This window comes from Hibiscus syriacus, unplaced genomic scaffold, assembly GCF_006381635.1.
Source record: "Hibiscus syriacus cultivar Baekdansim isolate YM2019G1 unplaced genomic scaffold, ASM638163v2 tig00001695_pilon, whole genome shotgun sequence".
NCBI classification, from domain to species: Eukaryota; Viridiplantae; Streptophyta; class Magnoliopsida; order Malvales; family Malvaceae; genus Hibiscus; species Hibiscus syriacus.
Window position 1 is genome coordinate 35,348 of NW_024061881.1, and position 23,691 is coordinate 59,038.

The window sequence follows — 23,691 nt, forward strand, 5'->3', positions numbered from 1 at the left end:
TTGATGGTAAACGATGGGTTCAAGGTCAAAGAGTTTATCAAATTTCCACTCTTGTAAAAGAGGAAGTTATTTAAAATTGATAGCTAACATAGCTTGACGAGAAGGAATACGTTCTTCCCGGATTTTGTAAGAGTCAAATATTGATAATACCAAAAATGATGATTTCTAGGATCAGGATGATTGAAACACGAATTTTGGATGGTCAAGTTAGGATCAATGGGATTAGGATTAGAAATTGGAATATGAGGAGGATTTGGAGGTGGATTTGGTTGACGGTGTGAACGACTAGATGATGACCTAGCACGTTTAGGATTGGACATGGTTTAGGGAATCAGAATAGTATAGATAACCTACAATTTAGAAAACACATGTATGCAATTCAATCAATCCCAAAACTCAATTGAGTCCTCAATATTTCAAGGTTCTCTAAATCAATCTTAATGGGCAAAGTTTTTGAAAACCTTTGAAAAATATGGTTTTGAGAAATAATATATACATAGTTTTCATAACAACAACATAATTCAATCAAAACACAATAATTTGAAAATCAACATTTTTTTTTATTTCGAAATTTTGGAAAATTCTTGTGTTTTTGATGAAATTAGTAGTGATATCTAGTTTCTAATCACTAAATAATCAATGCCCGATCTAAAGTTCAACCTAGAACTAATTAAAACTAGTTCTATGATCATAAATTGATGAAATAGAAGTTTTGAAAAATACCTTGAAGGATTTCGGATTTGAGTGAGATTAGATGAAGTTTGCACGTTTTTGATGATTCCAACAGGTTTAGAGGATGATATTTGAAGTGAATTCCGATTAAAAACGTTGATTTGAGGCAAAAATGGATATTTGAGAGAGTAGAGGGAAGAAACGGCGTGAAGGAATAAGAGAGGGTTTGAGCAAATATTGGGTTTTGCCCGTGTTAAAACCAGAACCCTAGGGGGGTATCGATTCCCCTGTGGGGGGAATCGGTTCCCCTTCAAAGGGGGAATCGGTTCCCTCAAGGGGGATCGATTCCCTCTGCACCAAAATGCTAAAATCCGATTTTAAACATCCAAAATGCTAAATTAATTTCCTCTAGTGGTATTGGCAACTAATATATTGAAAATTAATCATGTTCAAACAATTCAATTAATCTTTAAACGATATTTGAACATAAAATTAATTTTTCATCAAGAATCATAAACTCCCCCTAACTAATAGCAATGAATGCAATCAAAAATTACTATTATAAGCATTTTTCATTTATTATTAAAAGTGTTAAAATTATTTTAAACACTCAGTGAAGATAGATTGGTCAAACCTAATTCTCTCCTAAGTGTCCAAAATTGTTCCTTGTCTAAAGGTTTTGTAAAGATATCCGCTAATTGGTGCAAAGTATCAACAAATTCTAGAACTACATCTTCCTTAGTGACATGGTCTCTAATGAAGTGATGTCTTATTTCAATGTGCTTAGTTCTAGAGTGTTGGATGGGATTTTTAGTGAGACAAATAGCACTAGTATTGTCACACTTGATAGGAATGGTACCTACTTCAATTCCATAATCAAAAAGTTATTGTTTCATCCATAAAACTTGTGCACAACAACTACCAGCTGAAATGTATTCGGCTTCAGTGGTAGATAATGCAACACAATTTTGTTTCTTTGAAAACCAAGAAATTAGCATATTTCCAAGGAATTGGCAAGTACCGGAGGTGCTTTTCCTATCTAATTTGCATCCTCCATAATCCACATCAGAAAAAGCATGCAAGCTAAAGCTAGAGTCTCTAGGATACCAAAGTCCTAAACTAGGAGTGTCTTTAAGGTATCTAAAGATTCTCTTAACAGCTAGTAAATGTGATTCCTTAGGACATGATTGAATCTAGCACATAAGCAAACACTAAACATAATATCCGGTCTACTTGCAGTTAGATAAAGTAGAGATCCAATCATTGACCTATATAATTTAACATCTACACATTTACCTCCTTCATCTAAGTCAAGCTTTGTTGAAGAGCTCATTGGAGTGTCATGAGGTTTCCCATTTTCCAGTCCAAACTTCTTGAGCATATCTTTGACGTACTTAGCTTGATTGATGAAGATGCCATCTTTTTCTTTGCTTGATTTGGAGTCCCAAGAAAAATGAGAGTTCCCCCATCATGCTCATCTCAAACTCACTTTGCATTAGCTTAGAAAATTCTTGGCAAAGAACATCATTAGTAGAACCAAATATTATATCATCAACATAAATTTGAACTACTAATAAATCTTTACCTTTATGCTTCAAAAACAATGTAGTGTCAACCTTCCCTTTTGAAAAACCTTTTTCAATTAAAAAAATTTGACAATCTTTCATACCAAGCTCTATGAGCTTGCTTTAAACCATAAAGAGCTTTTGTCAATTTTAAAACATGATCCGGAAAATTTGAATCTTCAAAACCTGGAGGTTATTCCACATACACTTCTTCTTTTATAAAACCATTTAACAATGCACTTTTAACATCCATTTGATATAATTTAAATTCATTGAAACATGCAAATGCTAATAACATTCTAATTGCTTTCATCCTAGCTACGGGAGCGTATGTTTCATCATAGTCTATGCCCTCTTCTTGAGTATACCATTGAGCAACAAGTCTAGCCTTGTTTCTCACTATATTACCACTCTCATCAAGCTTATTCCTAAATACCCATCTAGTACCTACAGTAGATTTATTACTAGGCCTTTCAACTAATGTCCATACTTTACTTCTCTCAAATTGATTTAACTCTTCTTGCATAGCCATAATCCAATGTTCATCATTTAATGCTTCTTTAATATTCTTAGGCTCTATGCATGAGATAAATGCAGCATAATTACAAATATTTCTAAGAGAAGATCGAGTTGTTACCCCTTTTGATGGATCACCTATAATTTCACCATCCTTGACATAGTTGTACTCTCTTGGATAAGATACTTCCCTTTCTTCAATGGTTGGATTCTCAAGAGGATCATGAGTTTCCTCATTTTTCGTTTCTTCCTTTGATGATGGTTCTCCAACGTCATGTCTAACGTCATTTGTATTTATAACACCTACATCATCATTCACACAAGAATCCTTCATCGGAAGGGGATTATCATCGAAAACAACATGTATAGACTCTTCTACAACTAAAGTTCTTTTATTAAATACACGATAGGCTTTAGAATTTAAGGAATAACCCAGAAAAATTCCTTCATCACTTTTAGCATCAAATTTGCCAAGGTTTTCTTTACCGTTGTTTAAAACAAAACATTTACATCCAAAAGGATGAAAATAACTAATGTTAGGCTTTTTATTTTTGAAAATTTCATATGGAGTTTTCTTTAAAATTGGCCTAATCATTACTCGATTTACAACATAACAAGCGGTATTTGTGGCTTCCGCCCAAAAATATTTTGGCAAATTATTTTCACAAAGCATGGTTCTAGCCATTTCTTCTAAAGTTTGATTTTTCCTCTCAACAACTCCATTTTGTTGAGGGGTTCTAGGTGCTGAAAAATTATGGCTAATACCGTTAGAGTTACAAAATTCAGTAAATCCAAGATTTTCAAATTCAGTTCCATGATCACTCCTAACACTAGTTATAGAGTAACCTTTTTCATTTTGGATTACTTTTGAAAACGTGATGAATTGTTCTAATGCTTCATCTTTAGTATTTAAAAATAGAACCCAAGTATATCTAGAATAGTCATCTACCAAGACAAATGCATATTGTTTTCCACCCAAGCTAGTAGTTCTAATTGGCCCAAAAAGATCTAAATGGATCAATTGTAAAACTTTACTAGTTGATACATCATTAATGGATTTAAAAGAAACTCGCTTTTGTTTTCCTTTAGCACAAGCATCACAGATTTTATAATTATCAAATTTAAGCTTAGGCAACCCTCTTACTAGGTCTCCTTGAATTAACCGTTGCAAAACACTCATACTAGCATGTCCTAGTCTCCTATGCCATAACCAACTATCATGTTCATCCTTAGCAACTAGGCATAAATTAGTCATATCAAAAGAATCTAAATGCACCATGTATATGTTTCCTATTCTATGACCAACAAGCATAATCGAAAACAGATGCAATTTCAATCAACTTTGCAATCATTTAAAATTTATTTTTCAAAGATTATGCTTTTAACCCATTCACATATAAAACATTATGCAATGTTGATTATAGAGATTAAGAGCACATGCATAAAGTTTTTGAAAATGTTATGCATTAAAACTTTATAATATTTAAAAAAAATATGCATAAACATTAAGAAAAATTTCAGGTCAAAATTGTTATATCAAAAATAATTCGATCTTTGAAGTTTAAAATAACTATGGAGAGTAAGTAGTAAATTTTTACATTTTAAAAAATCATTTGAAAAATCAAAGCTCTCCCTCATTAAATACATTCCAAATAAAATTTAGCTTTAAGAACAAGACACTTAAACAAAATTGAATTTCAACAAAAAATAACAAACATGTTAGTAGCACATGAAATTCAATATATCCAAGACTAAAATACTTTATGCAATACCAATTGTTGAAATTTGATATCAATATCAATTGTTAAAATTAAGTGCATATGCATAAAGTTTTCCAAAAATGCTATGCATTTGAAAATTTTGATATCAATTGTTAGAGAGATATCATTTTCATTTAAACCACATGCATAAACATTCAAATTTAGGCAAAAAATTAAAATTTTATTAAATCAAAGTATTTTGAAATTTGATATCAATTGTTAGAGAGATATCATTAGCATTTAAAACCAATTTTAACCAAAATTCATTATGATTAACTAAAAATTCTCAAAAATAAATGTTCATCATAATCATCTTTTCAACATACATGAGATTAAAACAATGATGCATAATCATTTAAAACAAAAACTCATGCATGCTTAAAATCAAATGAGCAACCAAATAACCTAAATTAAAAGCATTAAGCTTAGAGGTTACTCATTCCTTTTTCATGTGTGGCTAGAGCATCTTGAATATCATCACTCTCATCATCATTGCTCCCACACACCTACAAGAGACATTTAAGTAGATTTTGGTATCCAAATTGCTTTGAATCCTTGGACGTTAGTTTCAATGCCCCTTGTTCCTTTCGGAACCCATACTTGCCTAATTTTAAAACGCTTTCCTTTCTTCAAAGGACAAGTATGTTCCAAATGACCATGATAATGACAATGTGAGCATATTGTCATTATTGAACTAAATGAATTATTTAAAATGATTTCTTTTTCTTTTGTTAAGCATTCAAGCTTAACTTTTAAATCAAAATTTTGTTTTTCAAAACTATCAATTTTTATTTTTGAAAGCTCTAAATCCTTTTTCAAAATTTCATTTTGGCTTTCAAAATCTATTTTTGTTTTCAAAAGAAAATCGTTTTCAATTTTAAAATTTGAAATTATTTTCTTATATTTGGAGTTCATGGTCTCAAACTCCAAATATAACCTATTAAAAGCATCTTGTAACTCATCAAATGTATATGAATTAAGTTCATTTGAGTTAGAATATACCTCGGGCTCTTCATAAGCCATCAGAGACACCACCTTTGTTGGTTCTTCTTTCTTGTTTCCATGGATTTCCTCAAGCTTATTCCAAAGCTCCTTGGCACTTGAACATGAAGAAACCCCTTCATAGATTTCAGGACCAAATGCACAAAACAACATGTGCATGACCTTGGCATTAAGTTGAGCTTTCTTCCATTCTTTGTCACTCCGCTTCTTCTCATTCTTCTTTGGAGAAGAGTAGCCATTCTCGATTATCTCCCATACATCAAGATCATTGGATTGGATGAATACCTTCATTAATTTCTTCCAATGATAATAGTTATCTCCATTGAAGTATGGAGGCTTGTCCGTTGGTAGGGAGTCTTCCATGTGGAACGAGCCGGAGGTGGAAACCATCTTCTCGATTGTGTCGGGAATTAGTAGAGCTTCTTCTAGGATCGTCTCAAGGTGGTTAAACCTTCTTAACGAGTTAGGCTCTGATGCCAATTATTAGGATTTTCGGAAGCTCGAAACAACAACCGGAACGATTTGCAAAGAGGGGTCGGAACGGTTTTGTGTTTAGGGAGTAAGGAGATTGAAAGATAGAAAATTGCACAGCGATTTAGAGTGGTTCGACTTTCTCAACCAAAGTCTACATCCACTACCTTAGCTCCTCACCAAGGATTTTCCAACAAATTCACTAATTTGTTCTTTCTTTTTGAGGACAAAGAGATAACCTTACAACTCCCTAGTTTTTTCGGGCTAAACTAGAACCTTTCCCCTTTATAATAGGATAAAAAGATGTAAACAAGAAAACCTCTCTAAGGTAGGTGTTTACAAGATTGAGCTCACAAGAACAAAATATTTACAAGAGAAATATGAAATAAGAATGAAAAACTCTTATCTTGTGTTTGATTGCTTGGATAGTTGTTCTCTTATTTCTTCAAGTGTCCTTAGCTTGTATTTATAGCTTGGAATGTGTTTGAAGTCATATCTAGCCGTTGGGGATGTTTTGGAGCCGTTTGGGAATGATTTTTCTGCAAAAATAGGCTGCCCAGAATGGGGGAATCGGTACCCCTTCATAGGGAATCGATACCCCTTCATAATATTCAAATATTATGACCGTTGGGCTGATGAACAGTGAGGGAATCGGTACCCCCTTGGGGGGAATCAGTTCCCCTTTTACATACTGGAATTTTTGAGCCTCGGGTACTGTTCGAACAGTGATTTACTGTTCAAATAGTAAATTACTATTCATAAAAATATTTTTGTGCTCAATTTTAAATTAAAAGAACTTTGAATTATTTTTGTACATTTTGAATAAATTCAATTAAGTCCAAATACATTTTGTAAATTCAATTCAAGTCCAAAAACCATTTTGCCTTAAATTGTTATATCGAAACATAGTTCAACAGTTGCATTATTGTGTTTTGTTTGTTTAGCAGGAATGTAAGATTATAATGTTTGGTTAAATTAATAAAAGATTATTGGAATGTATATTTTACCAAATTGTCCTTATTATATATTTGTTTTTTAACAAGTTGAATTCTAAATATTCAAATGAAAATATTTGTGTAAAAGATCATAGAAAATATATAATTTTTCTATTTTAATTTATATATTTTCTTTATAAAATTTAAATTCATAAAATTTATACAATGTTTTACAAAATTTAAAAGATAAAAGGGTTTAATGAAAGGGTTTAATTTTATTTTAACCCCTGGACTTCATATAAAATTCTAATTGTGGACTTTTTTGTAAATCTAAAACAATTTAAGGATAATTTTGCAATTTAACCTTCATATAAAATATTTTTATTCAATGACAAAAGAATGATATTTTTGAAAAAAATTGTTTTAAGGGCATTTTAGTCCAAAACCATGGGAAATGACAAATACCTAAGGGATTGGCGGAAATGACACTCCCGGTAATAAACTCACAAAATGCCACTGTTGGGAATGACTTATTACCCATACTGAGAATCTTTGCAATCCAAACATGGGTATCACATTCTGGAAAAAATATTCCCCCCCCCCCCGATAATCTTCTATTCCCCCATCCAAACGCAACCTAAGAGGGAATGCCATTTTTTATTATTATTTTGTTATGTATAAATTGGATTAATCATTAATTACGATGTGATTGATTATCTTGAATTACGTTGTAATTGATTATCTTGAATTACTTTGTAATTGATTGTCTGATTTAGGTATTGAAGTGAAATAAAAATTAAACTTTATGTATAGTTTTGAAAATATTGAAAGTTTAGGTACTAAAATGGAATAAAACTGATAATTTAAGTACTAAACACATAATTTACCCTAACATATTATCGAATTGATTTGTGTTTCGACTTTTTTCTTCTTCTTGTAATCAACAATTGACATAAACAAAATGTGGATGGAGAACGAAGATCCTAGTAAGTGATTGGCCGGCAATGCACAACTTTGTTCCCCTAGGCGAGCTTAGCAAAGCTCAAGTGCTTTAAAAAATTAATGAATCCCAACGGAGCTGATTCCAACACTCAACAAACCCTATATAAAACTCAAAAATCAAGCTCCACACAACTCAAAAATGGCAGACCACTCCTCTTCTTCCTCCTTTGCATGGCTTTTGCGTATTGGTTTCACTCTTTCGATGCTCGTATGCTGTCATGGCTTCTCTTATAATCGACAGGCAAACGAAATTACTATGTTTTTATCAATACATGTATATGTATGTGCATGCATGCATGCATACATACATACATACATACATACATACATACATACATACATACATACATACATACATACATACATACATACATACATACATACATACATACATACATACATACATACATACATACATACATACATACATACATACATACATACATACATACATACATACATACATACATATATATATTAATATGTTTTGTTGTAATGTGGAAGCAGGTTTACATTGTTTACATGGGTGACCTTCCCAAGGGTAAGGTTTCAACTTCAAGCCTTCACACCTCTATGCTTGGAGAAGTTGTTCCCAGGTTCATCATTTTCTTACTAATTGCTCTCTTTGATCCTTTTAGGCGAAATCATGGTTTTGGCCTCTTTATTATGATAAAATTCGAGGTTTAGCATCTATATTTTGATCTAGGTATAATGTCAAGATTTAGCCGAAACATGTAGTGGCGAATTTAGAAATTTTTGGTATGAGTGGGTACAAATATAATTTCAGGGTGTGTGCAATATATAAAATGAACAATTAACAAAAAAAATCAAATTTCATAATGGTCACTGAGAAACGCTTGCATACATCACTATTAACGTTTGATCGAAAAATCACATTGATCTCTATTTTTTTTTGTAACATTTATTTTGGGTCAAAATGGGCCATAATTGGATAAAAGTTATTAGTTGACTACGATCAATGTTTGTCGCTAATATACCAAGTCCTATGTATTCAAAAGACTGACGTGGCATTGTCACATGTACTAGGGGTGTGCAAAACTACCTGACCCGCCGACCGGGACTTAAAAAACCGGGTAATTTTCTAAAAAAATTTACCCGGCCGGGTCGGGTACTCAACCTGACATTTTCCGGGTCGAGACCGAGTCACAAAATTGAAGTTTTTCGGGTACCCGGTTAGTTTTTTTATACATACATACACACACACACATATATATATATATATATAATAATTCGAAGTTTCAAACATTTAAATTTGTGTATATATATTTTTAAAATTAATAATTTGAAAATAATAAAAAATCTGATACCGCACACCCTAACATGTACATAAGTGATGATGTGACATATGTGACATATATAAAATGATGATGTGACACATGTCTAAAATAATAGTGTGATACATGTCACATATCCAAAGTGACGACGTAATCATGTCATATTAATTATTTATACATATAAGATTTATCACGTCAACAAAAAATATTGAATAATCAAATAATAAATTGTATCCAATCATAAATCAATTTTATTAATAATAAAATATTAGTGTTAAAATATTTTAAAAAGATAAATACGAGTCAAAATAACTACTTAGTCAAACGTTGAAGCTGAAATTTGACATTATAATTTACTTTAATTTGCACATCTACGTTTATGGTGTCTTTAATGAGGTCAAAGATATGTCGAAATAAAGTAAATAAATTAGATCTCAAATTTTAGCATAATAGAGGGATCGAAACCATAATTTGACCATAACTTTTTACTCTAACACTTTTTATGAATTGAATTCAACAGTACTGTGGGATCAGATGTTTTGCTCTATAGCTACCATAGGAGCTTCAATGGATTTGCAGCCAAATTGACCAAAGATGAGGCAAATTCACTCAGAGGTATTTCAATCAGGGACTTAAATTGCGATTGCGGTTGGATATCTAATCACGTTGCGTTTATCATGATTACGGATATAACGGATGTTATTGTGCTCATTGTGGGTATCTCAATTGTGATTTTTTTCTAAAGGATTGATATAAAAAAAATGATTTAAAAAAGTTAAAATAGCGGAATAGCGGTCCGCTATTGCCGCAATTGATTGCTACCTGTTAAATTGTGACTGCAACAACCACTATTAATGTGATTCCGTTTCACACAGCTATTTTTTGCGATAGTGGTCTCGGACACTGTTACAACTACGATATAGCGACACTATACCGCTATCCGGCCGCTATTTGAATCCCTTCAATATAATTCCATTATCTCCTTAGCCAATAATTTCTGACAATAATTTCGGATTTAATTCTTTTTAGAAAAAGATGGGGTGGTTTCAGTATTCCTTAGCCAAAAGAAGCAACTCCACACAACAAGGTCATGGGACTTTATGGGATTCAACAAAAAAGTTTTAAGATCAGTCATTGAGAACGATATCATTGTTGGAATGCTCGACACCGGGATTTGGCCGGAGTCCGAAAGCTTTAACGACACCGGATTCGGTCCGATTCCGAGTAAATGGAAAGGCACCTGCCAAAGCTCAGCCAACTTCACTTGCAACAAGTAAATCATAATCATCCAGAAAATGAATTTTTTTTCACTGATTCCTGAAATGTTGGCCTTAACAATGTTTGAATATACTTTCAGCAAAATCATTGGAGCGAAATATTATCGAGCCGACGGAGATTTGGATCCGAATTATGATTTCAAGTCCCCTAGAGACTCCGAAGGTCATGGGACTCACACTTCATCAACAGCTGCAGGTGGCTTGGTTAGCAAGGCAAGTCTATATGGTCTTGCCAAAGGGACGGCTCGTGGCGGGGTGCCATCGGCTCGCATTGCGGTTTACAAGATTTGCTGGTTCGACGGTTGCTTTGACGCGGACATTCTCGCGGCGTTCGATGATGCGATAGCAGATGGAGTTGACATAATCTCGCTTTCCGTTGGGAATTCTGTTCCATTGGATTATTTTGATGATTCTATTGCTATCGGAGCTTTCCATTCGATGAAAAATGGGATATTGACATCGAATTCTGCTGGCAATAGTGGTCCGGGACTCGCGACGATTTCGAACCTTTCGCCTTGGTCTTTATCAGTTGCTGCTAGTACCATTGATAGGAAGTTTGTCACTAAGGTCAAGCTCGGAAATGGCGAGATCTATGAGGTAAGCAGGTTCATTTCTGTTGTGTTCCACGTTCGTATCCGACGCACATTTGAACATCACTTCAACCCTTCATTTTACTAGGGAACCTCGATAAATACATTCGATCTCAACGGAAAAATGTACCCTTTCATCGCCGGTGCAGCGGCTACAAACACCTCACAAGGTTATACATCCGAGGATTCGAGGTATTGCGATCCCGACACTTTGAACAGAACCTTAGTGGAAGGCAAAATTATTTTCTGCGATTATCTAAGCGAAGGCGATGGCCTGGTCGAAGCCGGTGCTGTTGGCGGAGTGTTTAACAATTACAAGCCCAAAGATTATGTTTCCCCCTCCGCTTTACCTCTTTCGAACTTGAACTTGGATGACGGAAGGAATGTTCTCAACTACCTGAACACGACAGAGTATTTATACCAACTTCATTACAAAACATAACATGTTCCATGAAACATAATGTTAGTACGGTTAAACATCATTAATTTGTGTTTTGTAATTGTCATGTTTCGAATAGAAATCCGACCGCAACGATATTCAAGACTCAAGTAGAAGATAATCAGTTCGCCCCGTTCGTTGTTTCGTTTTCATCGAGAGGGCCTAACCCAATAACAGCTGACATCCTCAAGGTAAATGATACGTATATATAGACAATCAATTTCTTTTCTTATTACTAATCTTGTTTTTCCAATGCAGCCTGATCTTACAGCACCGGGTGTTGACATTTTAGCGGCATGGTCCGGAGCCGCCCCTTTGACGGATGTCGAAGACGATACGAGACTTGTCCCATACAACATTATTTCAGGCACATCCATGTCTTGCCCACATGCAACTGGTGCCGCAGCTTATGTTAAATCATTTCATCCGACATGGTCCCCTGCTGCCATTAAATCTGCTCTAATGACAACAGGTGATCTAGTAGTAGTTTTTTTCGTCGCGACATCGATAGTTGCATTGTCTGAATCCATCTAAACTCCCACTCTTTCCGTAGCTCTTCCGATGAGTTCCGAGAACAACCTTGAAGCCGAGTTCGCATATGGTGCAGGCCATATAAACCCTGCACAAGCTGTTCGACCAGGATTGATATACGATGCCGGGGAGGCCGATTTTGTTAATTTCTTGTGTGGACAAGGATATACCACTAACCAAGTCTCGCTCGTTACCGGATGCAACAAAAGTTGTTCCGAAGAAACCAACGGAATGGTGTGGGATCTAAACTACCCCTCGTTCGCGTTATCCGCAACTCCCGGAAATTCAGTCACTCGAGTCTTCCATCGGACGGTGACAAATGTTGGCTCGGCAGTGTCGACTTACAAGGCGGTCGTTAAGGCTCCGTCGGGGCTCGTAATCCAGGTTCAACCGAGTATACTTTCTTTCAAATCTCTTGGCCAAAAGGTATCATTCACAGTGACTGTGAAAGCTGAAGTTGGTAACTCCATGCTCTCTGGTGGTTTGATTTGGGATGATGGAGTTCATCAAGTGAGGAGCCCTATCGTTGCATATGCTTCCTTACTTGAATGAAGTAAGGTCGTTAAAGGCGGATTTAAAAATATTTTTTAGAATAGACACGTATGTATTAATAACAAAAAAAATCGTAAGGGTGAGCACAAATAAAATTTGAGAGTGAACACTTTTAATAAAATGAAAAATAACATAAAAAATCGAATTTCAGGGTATGCACGTCCCCACCCTGGAGCAACTGTATCCATGTAAGTGAGATTGAAAATAAAATGAATCCAAGCTTTGATGTTGTTCTCAAATGGCTAAGTTATTTCCCATAAAAACATAAACATCTTCATGTTCTTCGTATATAAATGGTCCCCGATTATAGAGTAATGTTTTATTGAGTCATTGATTATTAAAAGTTATAAATAATCCTTTGAGTGTAGGATATTGCTTTATTGAATCCCCTGACTATTAAAAGTTACAAAACGATCACTTGATTATTCATATGTTCCGAACAGGTTCTATTCTATTAAAAAATTGACAACAGTCTAAACTAAACGTTAACCTATTTACTATAATATGATAAAATATGGTCCTAAAATATCAAACAACTATAATATATCAATCAATAGATTTGCTTTCTGTCAAGACTGTCATGAATTTTTTAAGGAAAAATGATAAGTTTGGATCATATGAATAGTTGGGTGAACGTATTATAACTTTTAATTGTTAAAGGAGTTGATAAAATAATATCTTATAGTCAAGGGACTATTTCGTAACTTTTAATAGTCAATAAACTCAATAAAATATTGTCATATACTCGGAGTATTATTTAATGTGCTATGTTCTTTTTAATAATATTAGCGGCTTTATAAAAAAATAAATTAGAAAAAAAACGAGCATCTCTACCGATTACAAAGACTTTCGACATACTCTCGTATAATCTTTTATAATTTATCGCCAACTATAATAAAAAAAATTGTATGCATGTAGTTTTTTTCTTTTAAGATTTCCCATGTAAATTTATATTTTTATAGGTAAAAGAAGGCATTAGAGGTCCCTGTACTCTTAAAAAAAATCAATGTGATCTTTGTATTATTTTTTCCTCTCAATGAGGCCCTCCAATTTAGAAAATAAGTCTAGTGTGACTCTTTAACTAACATTTTTCGTTGTTAACCGTTACGATGTTGATGTGACAAGTTCACTCTGCTGACATTGCAATTCACGGTGTTGATGTGACAGCCCACGGTGGTTGATAACGTGAAGGATAACATGGTAGATGAACTAAATTGGTAACTCAAACATAATAGATAGATTGTCATGTCAGTATCGTGGATCGTCATGTCAACAACATGAACTGTCACATCAGCACCGTAACGGTCAAACGACGAAAAACATCGATCAAAGGGCTACATTAAATTTGTTTTCTGAGTTAGAGGGTCATATTAAAAGAAAAATAATACAAAGATTACATTAAATTTTTTTAAGAAGTACAAAAACCTCCTATGACTTTTTACCCCTTTTTTTTTATTATTTTGTGATCATTTACTTGTGTTTATCGTACTATTTTGTGTAGGGATTTTTAGGGATAGACATAGGTCGGGTTGGGTCGGGTTTTTGTTTCACCCGACCCAACTTGAGAACAAGGGATCCTCCACCCGAGATTCGATCCGACCCGATCAAAACAAGATTTCACCCGACCCAAATCAGATCCGATATATAACTTAAAAATCCGACCCGAAATAATAAAAAAATTATTTTTATTCAATAAAATCAGTGACTTGATTGAAAAAAAATAATATATAGAGGGATATTATTATAATTATTCTAAAATATATATGGTAAAATTATATTTTTTCGGGTCGGGTCATGTATTTTTACCCTAAACTCGAACCTGATCTAAACTTGAATTTTTTTAAAAAAACCCGACCCAATCAGGTCAGAACCCGTCGTGTTCGGGTCTTATGCCCATCCTTAGGGACTTTCAAAGGCTTAAATGAAGTTCTTAAGCCGAAAGAAATCACGGACTAAATATTTTCGATAAATTCAATTAATTAAAAAGCCAATTACATGCGACAAATCGAAACTTTCTTGTAATCAACACTTTCGGTAAAAAATATATGTATCATAAATTTCTAAGCCAGCCATGCATGTACCCATCTTCCATTGACGACCTTAACAAAGCTCGCTTTATGTTTCACTAATTAATCCGATACTTATATAAACCCCCTCTTTCACACCATTGATTATCACTAACTCAACCTCTTCAACCCTCATCAATGGCGTTCCGGGCGGGTTCTTCGGCATGGCTAACGCTTATCTGTCTCGGAGTTAGCTTCCTCCTCGGCTGCCACGGAGCGTCCGATCGGGACTCGAGACAGGCAAATAGATAACGAAATCCGAGCTGATTTCCGACGATTTCGAAGTTTTACTATGTCTAACTGTTGTTGTTGGATTGAAAACAGGTCTACATTGTCTACATGGGAGACCTTCCCAAGGGTGATGTCTCCATTTCAAGCCTTCACATGGGCATGCTTCAAGATGTTGTTCCTAGGTGTGTTGATTTATTATCAGTCAAATTACGGTTTTGGTCCTTGAATTGTTAGTTTGTTATGAATTAGTCCTGATAGTTAACTTTGGTTTATGAATTGATTTCCACAGGGCTGCATCAGATGTTTTAGTCTACAGCTACCGTAGGAGCTTCAATGGATTTGCTGCTAGGTTAACCGTTGATGAAGCAAATAAAATGAGAGGTTAAGAGATTTCATCTAGGGTAAACTACGCATTTAGTCACCCAATTATCACTTTGTTTACATTTTGGTCTACTTTTTTTTGTCAAAACCATCTCTAACGTCACGTTTTGATTTCATTTTGGTCAACAGTCATTTAAAAATTAATTGAACTATTGACGTGGTATTTTAAAAAAAAAATCAATGATGATGTGGTATTACCTTAGGATGACACGTCAGCATCAACATTATTTTTATAATGGCAGTGACTAAAATGAAATTGAAACGTAATGTTAGTGATGATTTTGAAAAAACAATAGTTGAGTGGTCAAAACGAAACCAAAGTGATAGTTGGATGACTAAATACGTAGTTTACCTTTTAATCTATTATTTTTTTGAGGTCTAATTTTTCTTAGTCCCTCTACAATACTAAAAATTGGGATTTAATCCTTCTATAATTCAGGTAAGGAAGAGGTAGTATCAGTGTTCCTTAGTCAAAAGAAGCAGCTCCACACAACAAGGTCATGGGAATTCATGGGATTCAACAAGAAAATGAAAAGATCAATCATTGAGAGTGATATCATTGTGGGAATGCTCGACACCGGAATTTGGCCCGAATCGGAAAGTTTTAACGACACCGGATACGGTTCGATCCCGAATAAATGGAAGGGCAGCTGCCAAAACTTGGCAAATTTCACTTGCAATAAGTAAAACATAACATACCATAAACTTTTAACATTATGAAGATATCATTGAGTCCTGAAATATTGGTGTTAACAATGATAATTTGAATCCCTTTCAGCAAAATTATTGGAGCTAGATACTACCTGACCGATGGAGAAGCCGGTCCGGGAGATTTTTTATCTCCGAGGGACGCGGAGGGTCATGGGACTCACACTTCTTCAACCGCTGCGGGTCGCTTTGTTAGCCAGGCAAGCTTATACGGCATCGCCAAAGGGACTGCTCGCGGAGGGGTTCCGTTGGCACGTATTGCAGTTTACAAGATATGTTGGTATGATGGATGCTCTGACGAAGGCATTCTTGCGGCATTCGACGATGCAATTGCCGATGGCGTCGACATAATCTCTCTTTCGGTCGGGAGTTTTTCACCGTTGGATTATTTTGAAGACTCCATCGCTATAGGTGCTTTCCATGCGATGAAGTATGGGATTCTCACATCGAACTCCGCTGGTAATGGTGGTCCTGTCCCCGCATCGGTTACGAATCTTTCACCTTGGTCACTATCCGTTGCAGCTAGTACAATCGATCGGAAGTTCGTTGCGAAGGTGAAACTCGGTAACGGACAGATTTTCGAGGTAGGACTTAAAGGGAAATTCATAATCCATTCATTTATGCTACACTGATGCCTACTTACACCTTAATTTCCTAATTACAGGGAGCCTCTATAAACATATTTGATCCCAAGGGGAAAACGTATCCTTTCATCTACGGCGGAGACGCTCCGAACGCAACCTTAGGCCCTTCCGCTTCGCAATTTTCCAGGTAGTACCGAGATCACGGAATACCGATCGTGCCGTACTCGATCAACATAAGTGGATGGTATCTTGATGTGACGAAATTTTGTTACAGGTATTGCTTTCCAGGAGCATTGAACTCAACACAAGTGAAAGGAAAGATCGTTTTTTGCGAGTACTTCACCGATTACGAAGGTGTAATGGAAGCCGGGGCTGCCGGAGCCGTGTTTCAAGATCTCGGATACAAGGATTATCAATTCAGCTACCCTCTACCTCTTTCCACCGTGAATGTGAATGATGGAAGAATGATCCTCAACTATTTGAACACAACAGAGTATTTTCCTAGTCCTTTCTATAATATGGTTTAATTATAATTTTGGTCCTTCTAACTGTCATTTTTCGTATTAGGAACCCAACTGCAACAATATTGAGGACCACCCAAGATAATAATCAATTTGCCCCATTCGTTGTTACATTTTCATCTAGAGGGCCTAACCCTATTACAGCAGATATTCTCAAGGTAATAATGAAATAATATTCACCGATTTTGATGTTCGGTTTTAAGTTCTGATGTTCTCTATTCGAGTTCAGCCCGATCTTACGGCACCCGGGGTCGATATCTTGGCGGCATGGTCCGAAGCAGCCTCCATCTCGGACGCAGAAGGAGATACACAAACTGCTAAGTTCAACATTATTTCGGGCACATCGATGTCTTGTCCGCATGCGTCCGGGGCTGCGGCGTACGTTAAGTCGTTCCATCCCACATGGTCCCCTGCTGCGATTAGATCTGCTCTAATGACAACAGGTATGCCTGCTAATTTCATGAGAAAATATCAGGGTTTCGAATTCCGATATCCAACGATTTGTCTTCTACTTGTTGCAGCTATGCCGATGACTTCGAAGAACAATGTCGACGCAGAGTTCGCCTACGGAGCAGGTCACATTAACCCTCTACAAGCTATCGATCCCGGATTGGTTTACGATGCCGGGGAGATTGATTATGTCAAATTCTTGTGTGGACAAGGCTATTCCGTCAAAAACATCCAGCTTATAACCGGAAACAGCAGCAGTTGTTCCGATGACACGAACGGAGCAGTGTGGGATCTGAATTACCCTTCTTTCGCATTATCTTCAACTCCAGGAACATCGATCACTCGAGTCTTTCACCGGACAGTGACTAACGTAGGCCCGGCAGTGTCAACTTACAACGCGGTCGTTAACGCTCCTCCAGGGATCGTAATCCAAGTTCAACCGAGTGTGCTTTCTTTCGAATACGTCGGCCAGACGCAAAACTTCGTCGTGACCGTCGCTGCGGAGCTCGGGAACTCGATCATCTCCGGTTCTTTGATCTGGGATGATGGTGTTCGTAAAGTGAAGAGCCCGATTGCCGCTTATGGTTCGATATTGCAATGAAAACTTCGAAGAATATCAGAGTTATCGAACAAATCATATGATTATTAGTATGCTTATTTATGTTTCATCAATAATGTATGAACATGAACTTGTTTTCATGTAACTGAGGATTATGTTAACCTAATGAAATAATAAATCATTTGAGTCTGCAAGGGAAAAGTACACAAACGATCCCTCTACTATAGGATATTGCTTTATTAAATCATTCGACTATTAAAAGTTATAAAATGATCATCTGACTGTATAATGTTGTTTTGTGATCTAAGCTAGACTTTAACATGGTAACTAAGATATGATAGTCATTTGAGATTCTGAGATTAAATTTTATTATACCACAATCAGCAAATTAACGTTCAGGATACCGTAAAATTTTTAACGAAAAATGACAAGTTTAGAAAATAATGAATAGTCAGGTGACTTTAAATATCTTAAACAACTTTCATGTTTTAAATTATTACATTATAAATAGAGGGCATTGCATTGAGAGTTACACTTATAATAGACATTTGGGTTTTTTTGTCACTCAGCCGTCATATAGTTAACGGCGTTAAAATGGGATGTTATATAGATACAAAATGTTGTTTTAGTGAAAATTTTATTTTTTTTAAACGGCATCGTTTTTAACACCATTAACTATTTTATGGCGAAGTTATCAAAAGAGGAGAGAGAGTAAATTTCAGTGAACAAAAAATCAATGTATTAAATTCAATAAGCAAATTTAAAGTTTAGTAAGTAAAATAAGAGAGAGGATAAAGTTGAATGATGAAATTTGTAATTTACACATAAATTTAATAACTTGGTATATAAACAAAATTATTTTACAAATTTTATTATTAATCTTAAAAGAAAATATTTTTTATATAAAAATATAATAGTTAATATCAAATTATAGTAACAAGCCAAGGTGACATAGGATTCTACCCTTCTTACATTTTTCTTGTCTTTTCAGGTCAAATTTATCGTAATTGTAACAAAATTTACTATCAAGTCTTATTTTCACTCTTATTTTAGTTATTAAAGTTAAAGTAATCATTATTATTCTTAAAGGTCATGGGTTCAAGCACCGATAATTTTATAATCACCTTAGTTTAATAAAAAATAATTGAATCTCTAAACTTTTGATCTATTCATATTTTGGTCAATACGATCTTAAATACTTAAGAGCGTAATGACTTGATATTTTTATTTAAAAATTATGAAATTGTCCAAAATTGTTCTTTATTTTTGTTTTAAAAAAAAAACTCTAGTTTTAAATTTTCTTTGATTTTTCGATAATGAAACATCTTCTTACAAATCCTAATAGTGGAAGGTGGAGAAGGAGGAAGAGGGTTGTGTATTTGATTCAATGTTGAACATATGGTGGAAGTTATAGGTTAAAGTGATTTGGGGTTTTACGAGTTTCGAATGTTGGACTGAATTTTATGAGTTTTAAAGTAATTTAGGTAAAATACAAATTAATGAAGTGGTAAGAGATAATGAAATGAGTTCGCCCATATCTTAAGTAGTCGGATGAGACATCAAAGAATAATATTTATAGTGTCTGCGTGACACATAGATGAAACTTTAAAATTTTTATATATAGATGAAGAAGATAAATTCTATCATCATACGCGATTGCCATGCTATTATTTTTTTATGATTTAATTTATGAGTGATTAAAATAAAAATAAATTTGAAAGTTAATCGAATAAATTAAAATTTTCTAATGATTTTTATAAAATTTTATCTGAATTATCTCTAATGTTTTAAAATTATATATTTAGTTAATGATTTAAAATTTTATTAAATATTAAGTATTTGCATTGAATTAATTCCAATTACTAAATTCCAAAAAGAAAACATAAGCATTTAATGCAAACACTTGTTTTAAAACACTGCAGAGCAGTTTGACTTGGTCAATACTGCAGCAACACCAAGATACAAATTAAAAGTACAATTTTGATAAATAATTAAAAATTAATGGAAAAAAAGGCATCCAAGGCCCTCCAACTTTTAAAAAAACCAATGTGGACCCTATTGTTTTCTTTGTTCAATGTAGCCCTCTAACTCGTAAAAAGAACTCAACGTGATCCTTTGACCAACGTTTCCATCATTGATCAAGATTCCGTTAATTCCTGCTGTTACTAAAAGGGTAAATCGCACCTTTCATCACTCAACTATTTTCTTCTCTTCTATTTTGGTCATTAAATTCTAAAAATTTTCAATACGAGGATATTTATTCGCTATTTTATTATATGGTTAAATTTATTAAACTATTTATAATTAAAATAATGTTAAATTTCTATAATTTATAAATATTAAAAATTAAATTTATTAAATCATATTTTGAATTAGGACTAACTTGATTAAATATAAAAACTAAATATGTTATTGTATAAATTTTAAAATTATCCTGTCAGCCTCATTATCTAGAATTAAAATAAGATTAAATTGATATAATTTATAAATATTGAAAAGATAAATTTCTTAAATCATATTTTAAATCATGACTAACATGATCTAATTATCTTTCTATTTAGTGATAAGAATAAAATCAATCACATAATCTAATCATAAATTGAAGTTTAAATATTATAATGGGGATTACATGGTAATTTTAAAATTTATACAATATCACATTTAGTTTTCATATTTATACATTTAATCAGGTTATTCCTAATTTAAAATATGATTTAATAAATTTATTTCTTCATATTTATAAATTATATCAATTTAATATTATTTTAATTCTAAATAGTTCAATAAATGTAATCATTTGATAAAATAGCAGTAAATATCCTCGTATTGAAATTTTTTAAAATTTAGTGACCAAAATATAAGAGAAAATTATAATATAGGTACTAAGTGCATTATGTTTAAACCCTAAACCATATAATTTTAATTTTTTTCAAATTTTAATGTTAAATCTTGAACAAAAATATTAAAATGAAATAAAAATAAACTTTAAATATAATTTAAAAAATTAAAAATTTAAGTACTAAAATATATTAAAATTGATAACTTTAAGTACTAAAAAAAATATAATGTACCCTTTTATTTATCAGTTTCAACGCTGTCATTGTTCCCCACCGCTGCTTCACGCTGAAGCAAAGCATGCAATCTTTCATCCTTGCTTTTCTGCTTTTACTTTTATATGTAACAAAAAGTAGTCTTATTTTATTTGGTTTAATTCCACTCCACACCCTCAAATTATTATTTATATTCTAATGGATCCCCAAATTTAAACAATTTTCAAATGAAACTATTAATAATAATATTAACTTCCAAGGGGATAATTACAAAAGAGGGCTATGGATTTTTCTTCCTTCTACAATTCCCCCCCCCCCAAAAAGACAAAAATCAAATTACCCCCATAAAATTTAAAAAAATAAAATAAAATTTATTACAACAAAAAAACCATTCCCCCATTTCTGTTCCTATAGCTAATCCCCATAAGCTGCTGCAATCTTCAAATTTCCTTGAATGCTAGAAGATAAAAAACCCAGATTTTATAGCTTAAATACTTATTTGATTTCTAAACTACACTCACATTCTTGAATTCTTATACATATAATATATATACTAAATCTCCTACTTTTACTGCCACTTTGTTTTTCCGGGAAAACAAACACTAATCTGAAATCAATAAGTCCATTCTTGTGGCAGGTTGAAGCTTCCTTCTTGTCTGTAGCTTCTCCTTGCTTGTGTCTGCAATGCATTTCTTCTTGCTAACAATGCATCTACAAAGTTGAGATATGAATTTCAGTGTGCATGATGTTTTAATTATAATGTCAAATCGAAATTGGAACAATGGGGTTCTGTGTTTACCGTAGTTCGATGCAAATCCAGGGCTGAATTGGGGCAAGACATGTGTGTTGTTGGGTTCGTCGAAGTTTAGATTTAGTGCTTGGACAACCTTTGCAGGCAGCAACACTGTCGGACAACCTGGTTTCTTTCTAGGTTCAGGGTTGGTGTTGGTGGTGGCGCTGCTGTCGTATCTTCGAGGTATGAAGACACCGGTACCGGCAGATTCTCGTTTAACTCCGCCGGATCCGGCGAGAAACATTGCTCTCATGCCGGAACCGGGGTGAGTCGCAGGGTGTTTTTGTTGGGACTGAACTCGATGTGGTGGCCGTGAAGATTGGGGCAGACCTAAATGTCTACCTCCAACAACATTGCTCTTAATTTTATTATGAATCTGTTGTTGTTGCTGATACTGAACTTGTGCCTGCCAGTTACCTGCCTTTCCATTGAACTAAAACCAAGAACCAAAACATATAAAACACAACAACAACAACCAATAGGTTCCCAAAAACACAAAATTTAAGACAAGAATGGGAATGAGTTCCAACATGCAAGAAAAAGGGTTTATTTACCTGATTTGTTTGAGGTTTGGATAAGGGGCCTCCACGGTTAAAGTTGGTGTATTTGGGGACTTCATTGCTCAATTTGAGCCTCGCAACTTGGCCAGCCGCCGCATAAATGAGATCCCAAGTGTCGTTTTGAGCACAAAACGGCGTCGTTGGAGGAGAAGGAACCTGCGAAGGTCCATTAGGGCTATTATTGCTTGAAGACGACCAGCATCCGAGTCCACTCAGAGTCGACCGTGGCGAACTCGCGAAAGCTCCGCTTTTCTAAATTTAGAAAACAAATCCAACTTTTAAACCGGAACAGTAATTAAAAATCAGCTCGAGAAAACGAAAAGGATAATCATTGTACCTCGTTTTTGTCCGGAGCATGAACAGTGAGTTTCTGACTCGTTGAGTAGGCGAGACGACGAGTCAATCCAGCGAGAAACTCATCCTCGTTACTGCTCTCAGTCTCAGTGGACTCAACAAAAGATTCAACAGGGGAGCCCAGAACTGAAAACGAGTCGAACATGTATGGGAACTCAGTAGGGAAACCATGACCGGACACCAACCACTCAGCACCGTTTTTTGCACCGTTTTCGTTCCTAAGACTCGCTTTCTTCATAATCCCGCCGTCGTCGGTCAAAAACATGGCCGGCAGCCAGAACTCGGCATCGTCCATCAACTCAGCCATGGGAAGTGAGTGGAAGTGAGTTTGAACTCGAGAGGACCCAAAGATTGGGCTTTTATGGAGAGAGAGGGACCCAGTAGGAAAGAGAATGGAAATGGAGAGGAGATGAGTAGATAATGTTGAAGACAAGCTGCTTTTATTAAGGTTTCAAGGTTTACTTTGAGACAATAAAAAATTTAAATTTTAAAAATAAAAATTCATAAGATTTTTTTGATTTTTTTTTAAATTTTGAATTAGCAATTTGGGATTTGAGATCTATAATATATTTCACTTTAAAATCATAATTTCAAGTAGTTACGTATATATAATATGGTGGTGTTTGTTTTTGCAGAGGTGCAAGGTCTGCGGTTTGCGGACTACATCTGCAGGCATCTGCAACAGAAGGGGTGGATCAAAAGTCTACAGTCTGCAAAAAGAATATTGTTTGTTTTTTAAACGTCTACAGACTGCTAAAATAAACCGAAATATAAATAAACTGATACTTTAATAAATTTAATAAGTATTTTTCTATTTAGAAAAAATA

At 34.3% G+C, this 23,691-nt stretch overlaps 3 protein-coding genes across 3 annotated transcripts; 2 read left to right on the top strand and 1 right to left on the bottom strand.

Annotated features, from left to right (window-relative positions):
* The first annotated feature begins 8,433 nt into the window (after positions 1-8,433).
* On the top strand, positions 8,434-12,607 carry LOC120131304 (cucumisin-like). Its single transcript, XM_039148317.1, has 8 exons — positions 8,434-8,519; positions 9,739-9,833; positions 10,248-10,491; positions 10,576-11,092; positions 11,174-11,496; positions 11,604-11,715; positions 11,783-11,996; positions 12,078-12,607. The coding sequence occupies exons 1-8, from the start codon at positions 8,446-8,448 to the stop codon at positions 12,605-12,607; spliced, it is 2,109 nt and encodes a 702-aa protein (XP_039004248.1). The 5' UTR covers positions 8,434-8,445.
* A 2,203-nt stretch (positions 12,608-14,810) lies between these two features.
* Positions 14,811-18,168, top strand: LOC120131442 (cucumisin-like). Its single transcript, XM_039148435.1, has 10 exons — positions 14,811-14,913; positions 14,998-15,086; positions 15,194-15,285; positions 15,725-15,968; positions 16,064-16,577; positions 16,658-16,764; positions 16,852-17,070; positions 17,145-17,256; positions 17,328-17,541; positions 17,620-18,168. Exons 1-10 carry the CDS (start codon positions 14,812-14,814, stop codon positions 18,147-18,149), a joined length of 2,223 nt encoding a protein of 740 aa, XP_039004366.1. The 5' UTR covers position 14,811; the 3' UTR covers positions 18,150-18,168.
* Positions 18,169-21,480: 3,312 nt separating this feature from the next.
* Positions 21,481-23,259, bottom strand: LOC120131451. Its single transcript, XM_039148445.1, has 5 exons — positions 23,107-23,259; positions 22,848-23,067; positions 22,505-22,762; positions 21,957-22,383; positions 21,481-21,868 (listed from the first exon to the last, which is right to left on the bottom strand). The coding sequence occupies exons 1-5, from the start codon at positions 23,169-23,171 to the stop codon at positions 21,771-21,773; spliced, it is 1,068 nt and encodes a 355-aa protein (XP_039004376.1). The 5' UTR covers positions 23,172-23,259; the 3' UTR covers positions 21,481-21,770.
* Positions 23,260-23,691: the final 432 nt, after the last annotated feature.

Excerpts from the sequence above, each read along its gene's own strand:
- LOC120131304 (XM_039148317.1), top strand. The coding sequence starts at position 8,446 with ATGGGTGACCTTCCCAAGGGTAAGGTTTCAACTTCAAGCCTTCACACC. Across the intron at positions 11,093-11,173 it reads GAAATGGCGAGATCTATGAG|GGAACCTCGATAAATACATT; the intron begins GTAAGCAGGTTC and ends TCATTTTACTAG. Across the intron at positions 11,497-11,603 it reads AACTACCTGAACACGACAGA|AAATCCGACCGCAACGATAT; the intron begins GTATTTATACCA and ends TGTTTCGAATAG.
- LOC120131442 (XM_039148435.1), top strand. The coding sequence starts at position 14,812 with ATGGCGTTCCGGGCGGGTTCTTCGGCATGGCTAACGCTTATCTGTCTC. Across the intron at positions 15,286-15,724 it reads TGAAGCAAATAAAATGAGAG|GTAAGGAAGAGGTAGTATCA; the intron begins GTTAAGAGATTT and ends TCTATAATTCAG. Across the intron at positions 17,257-17,327 it reads TTACAGCAGATATTCTCAAG|CCCGATCTTACGGCACCCGG; the intron begins GTAATAATGAAA and ends ATTCGAGTTCAG.
- LOC120131451 (XM_039148445.1), bottom strand. The coding sequence starts at position 23,171 with ATGGCTGAGTTGATGGACGATGCCGAGTTCTGGCTGCCGGCCATGTTT. Across the intron at positions 22,763-22,847 it reads ATGCTCCGGACAAAAACGAG|AAAAGCGGAGCTTTCGCGAG; the intron begins GTACAATGATTA and ends TTCTAAATTTAG. Across the intron at positions 21,869-21,956 it reads TGGATTTGCATCGAACTACG|ATGCATTGTTAGCAAGAAGA; the intron begins GTAAACACAGAA and ends TCAACTTTGTAG.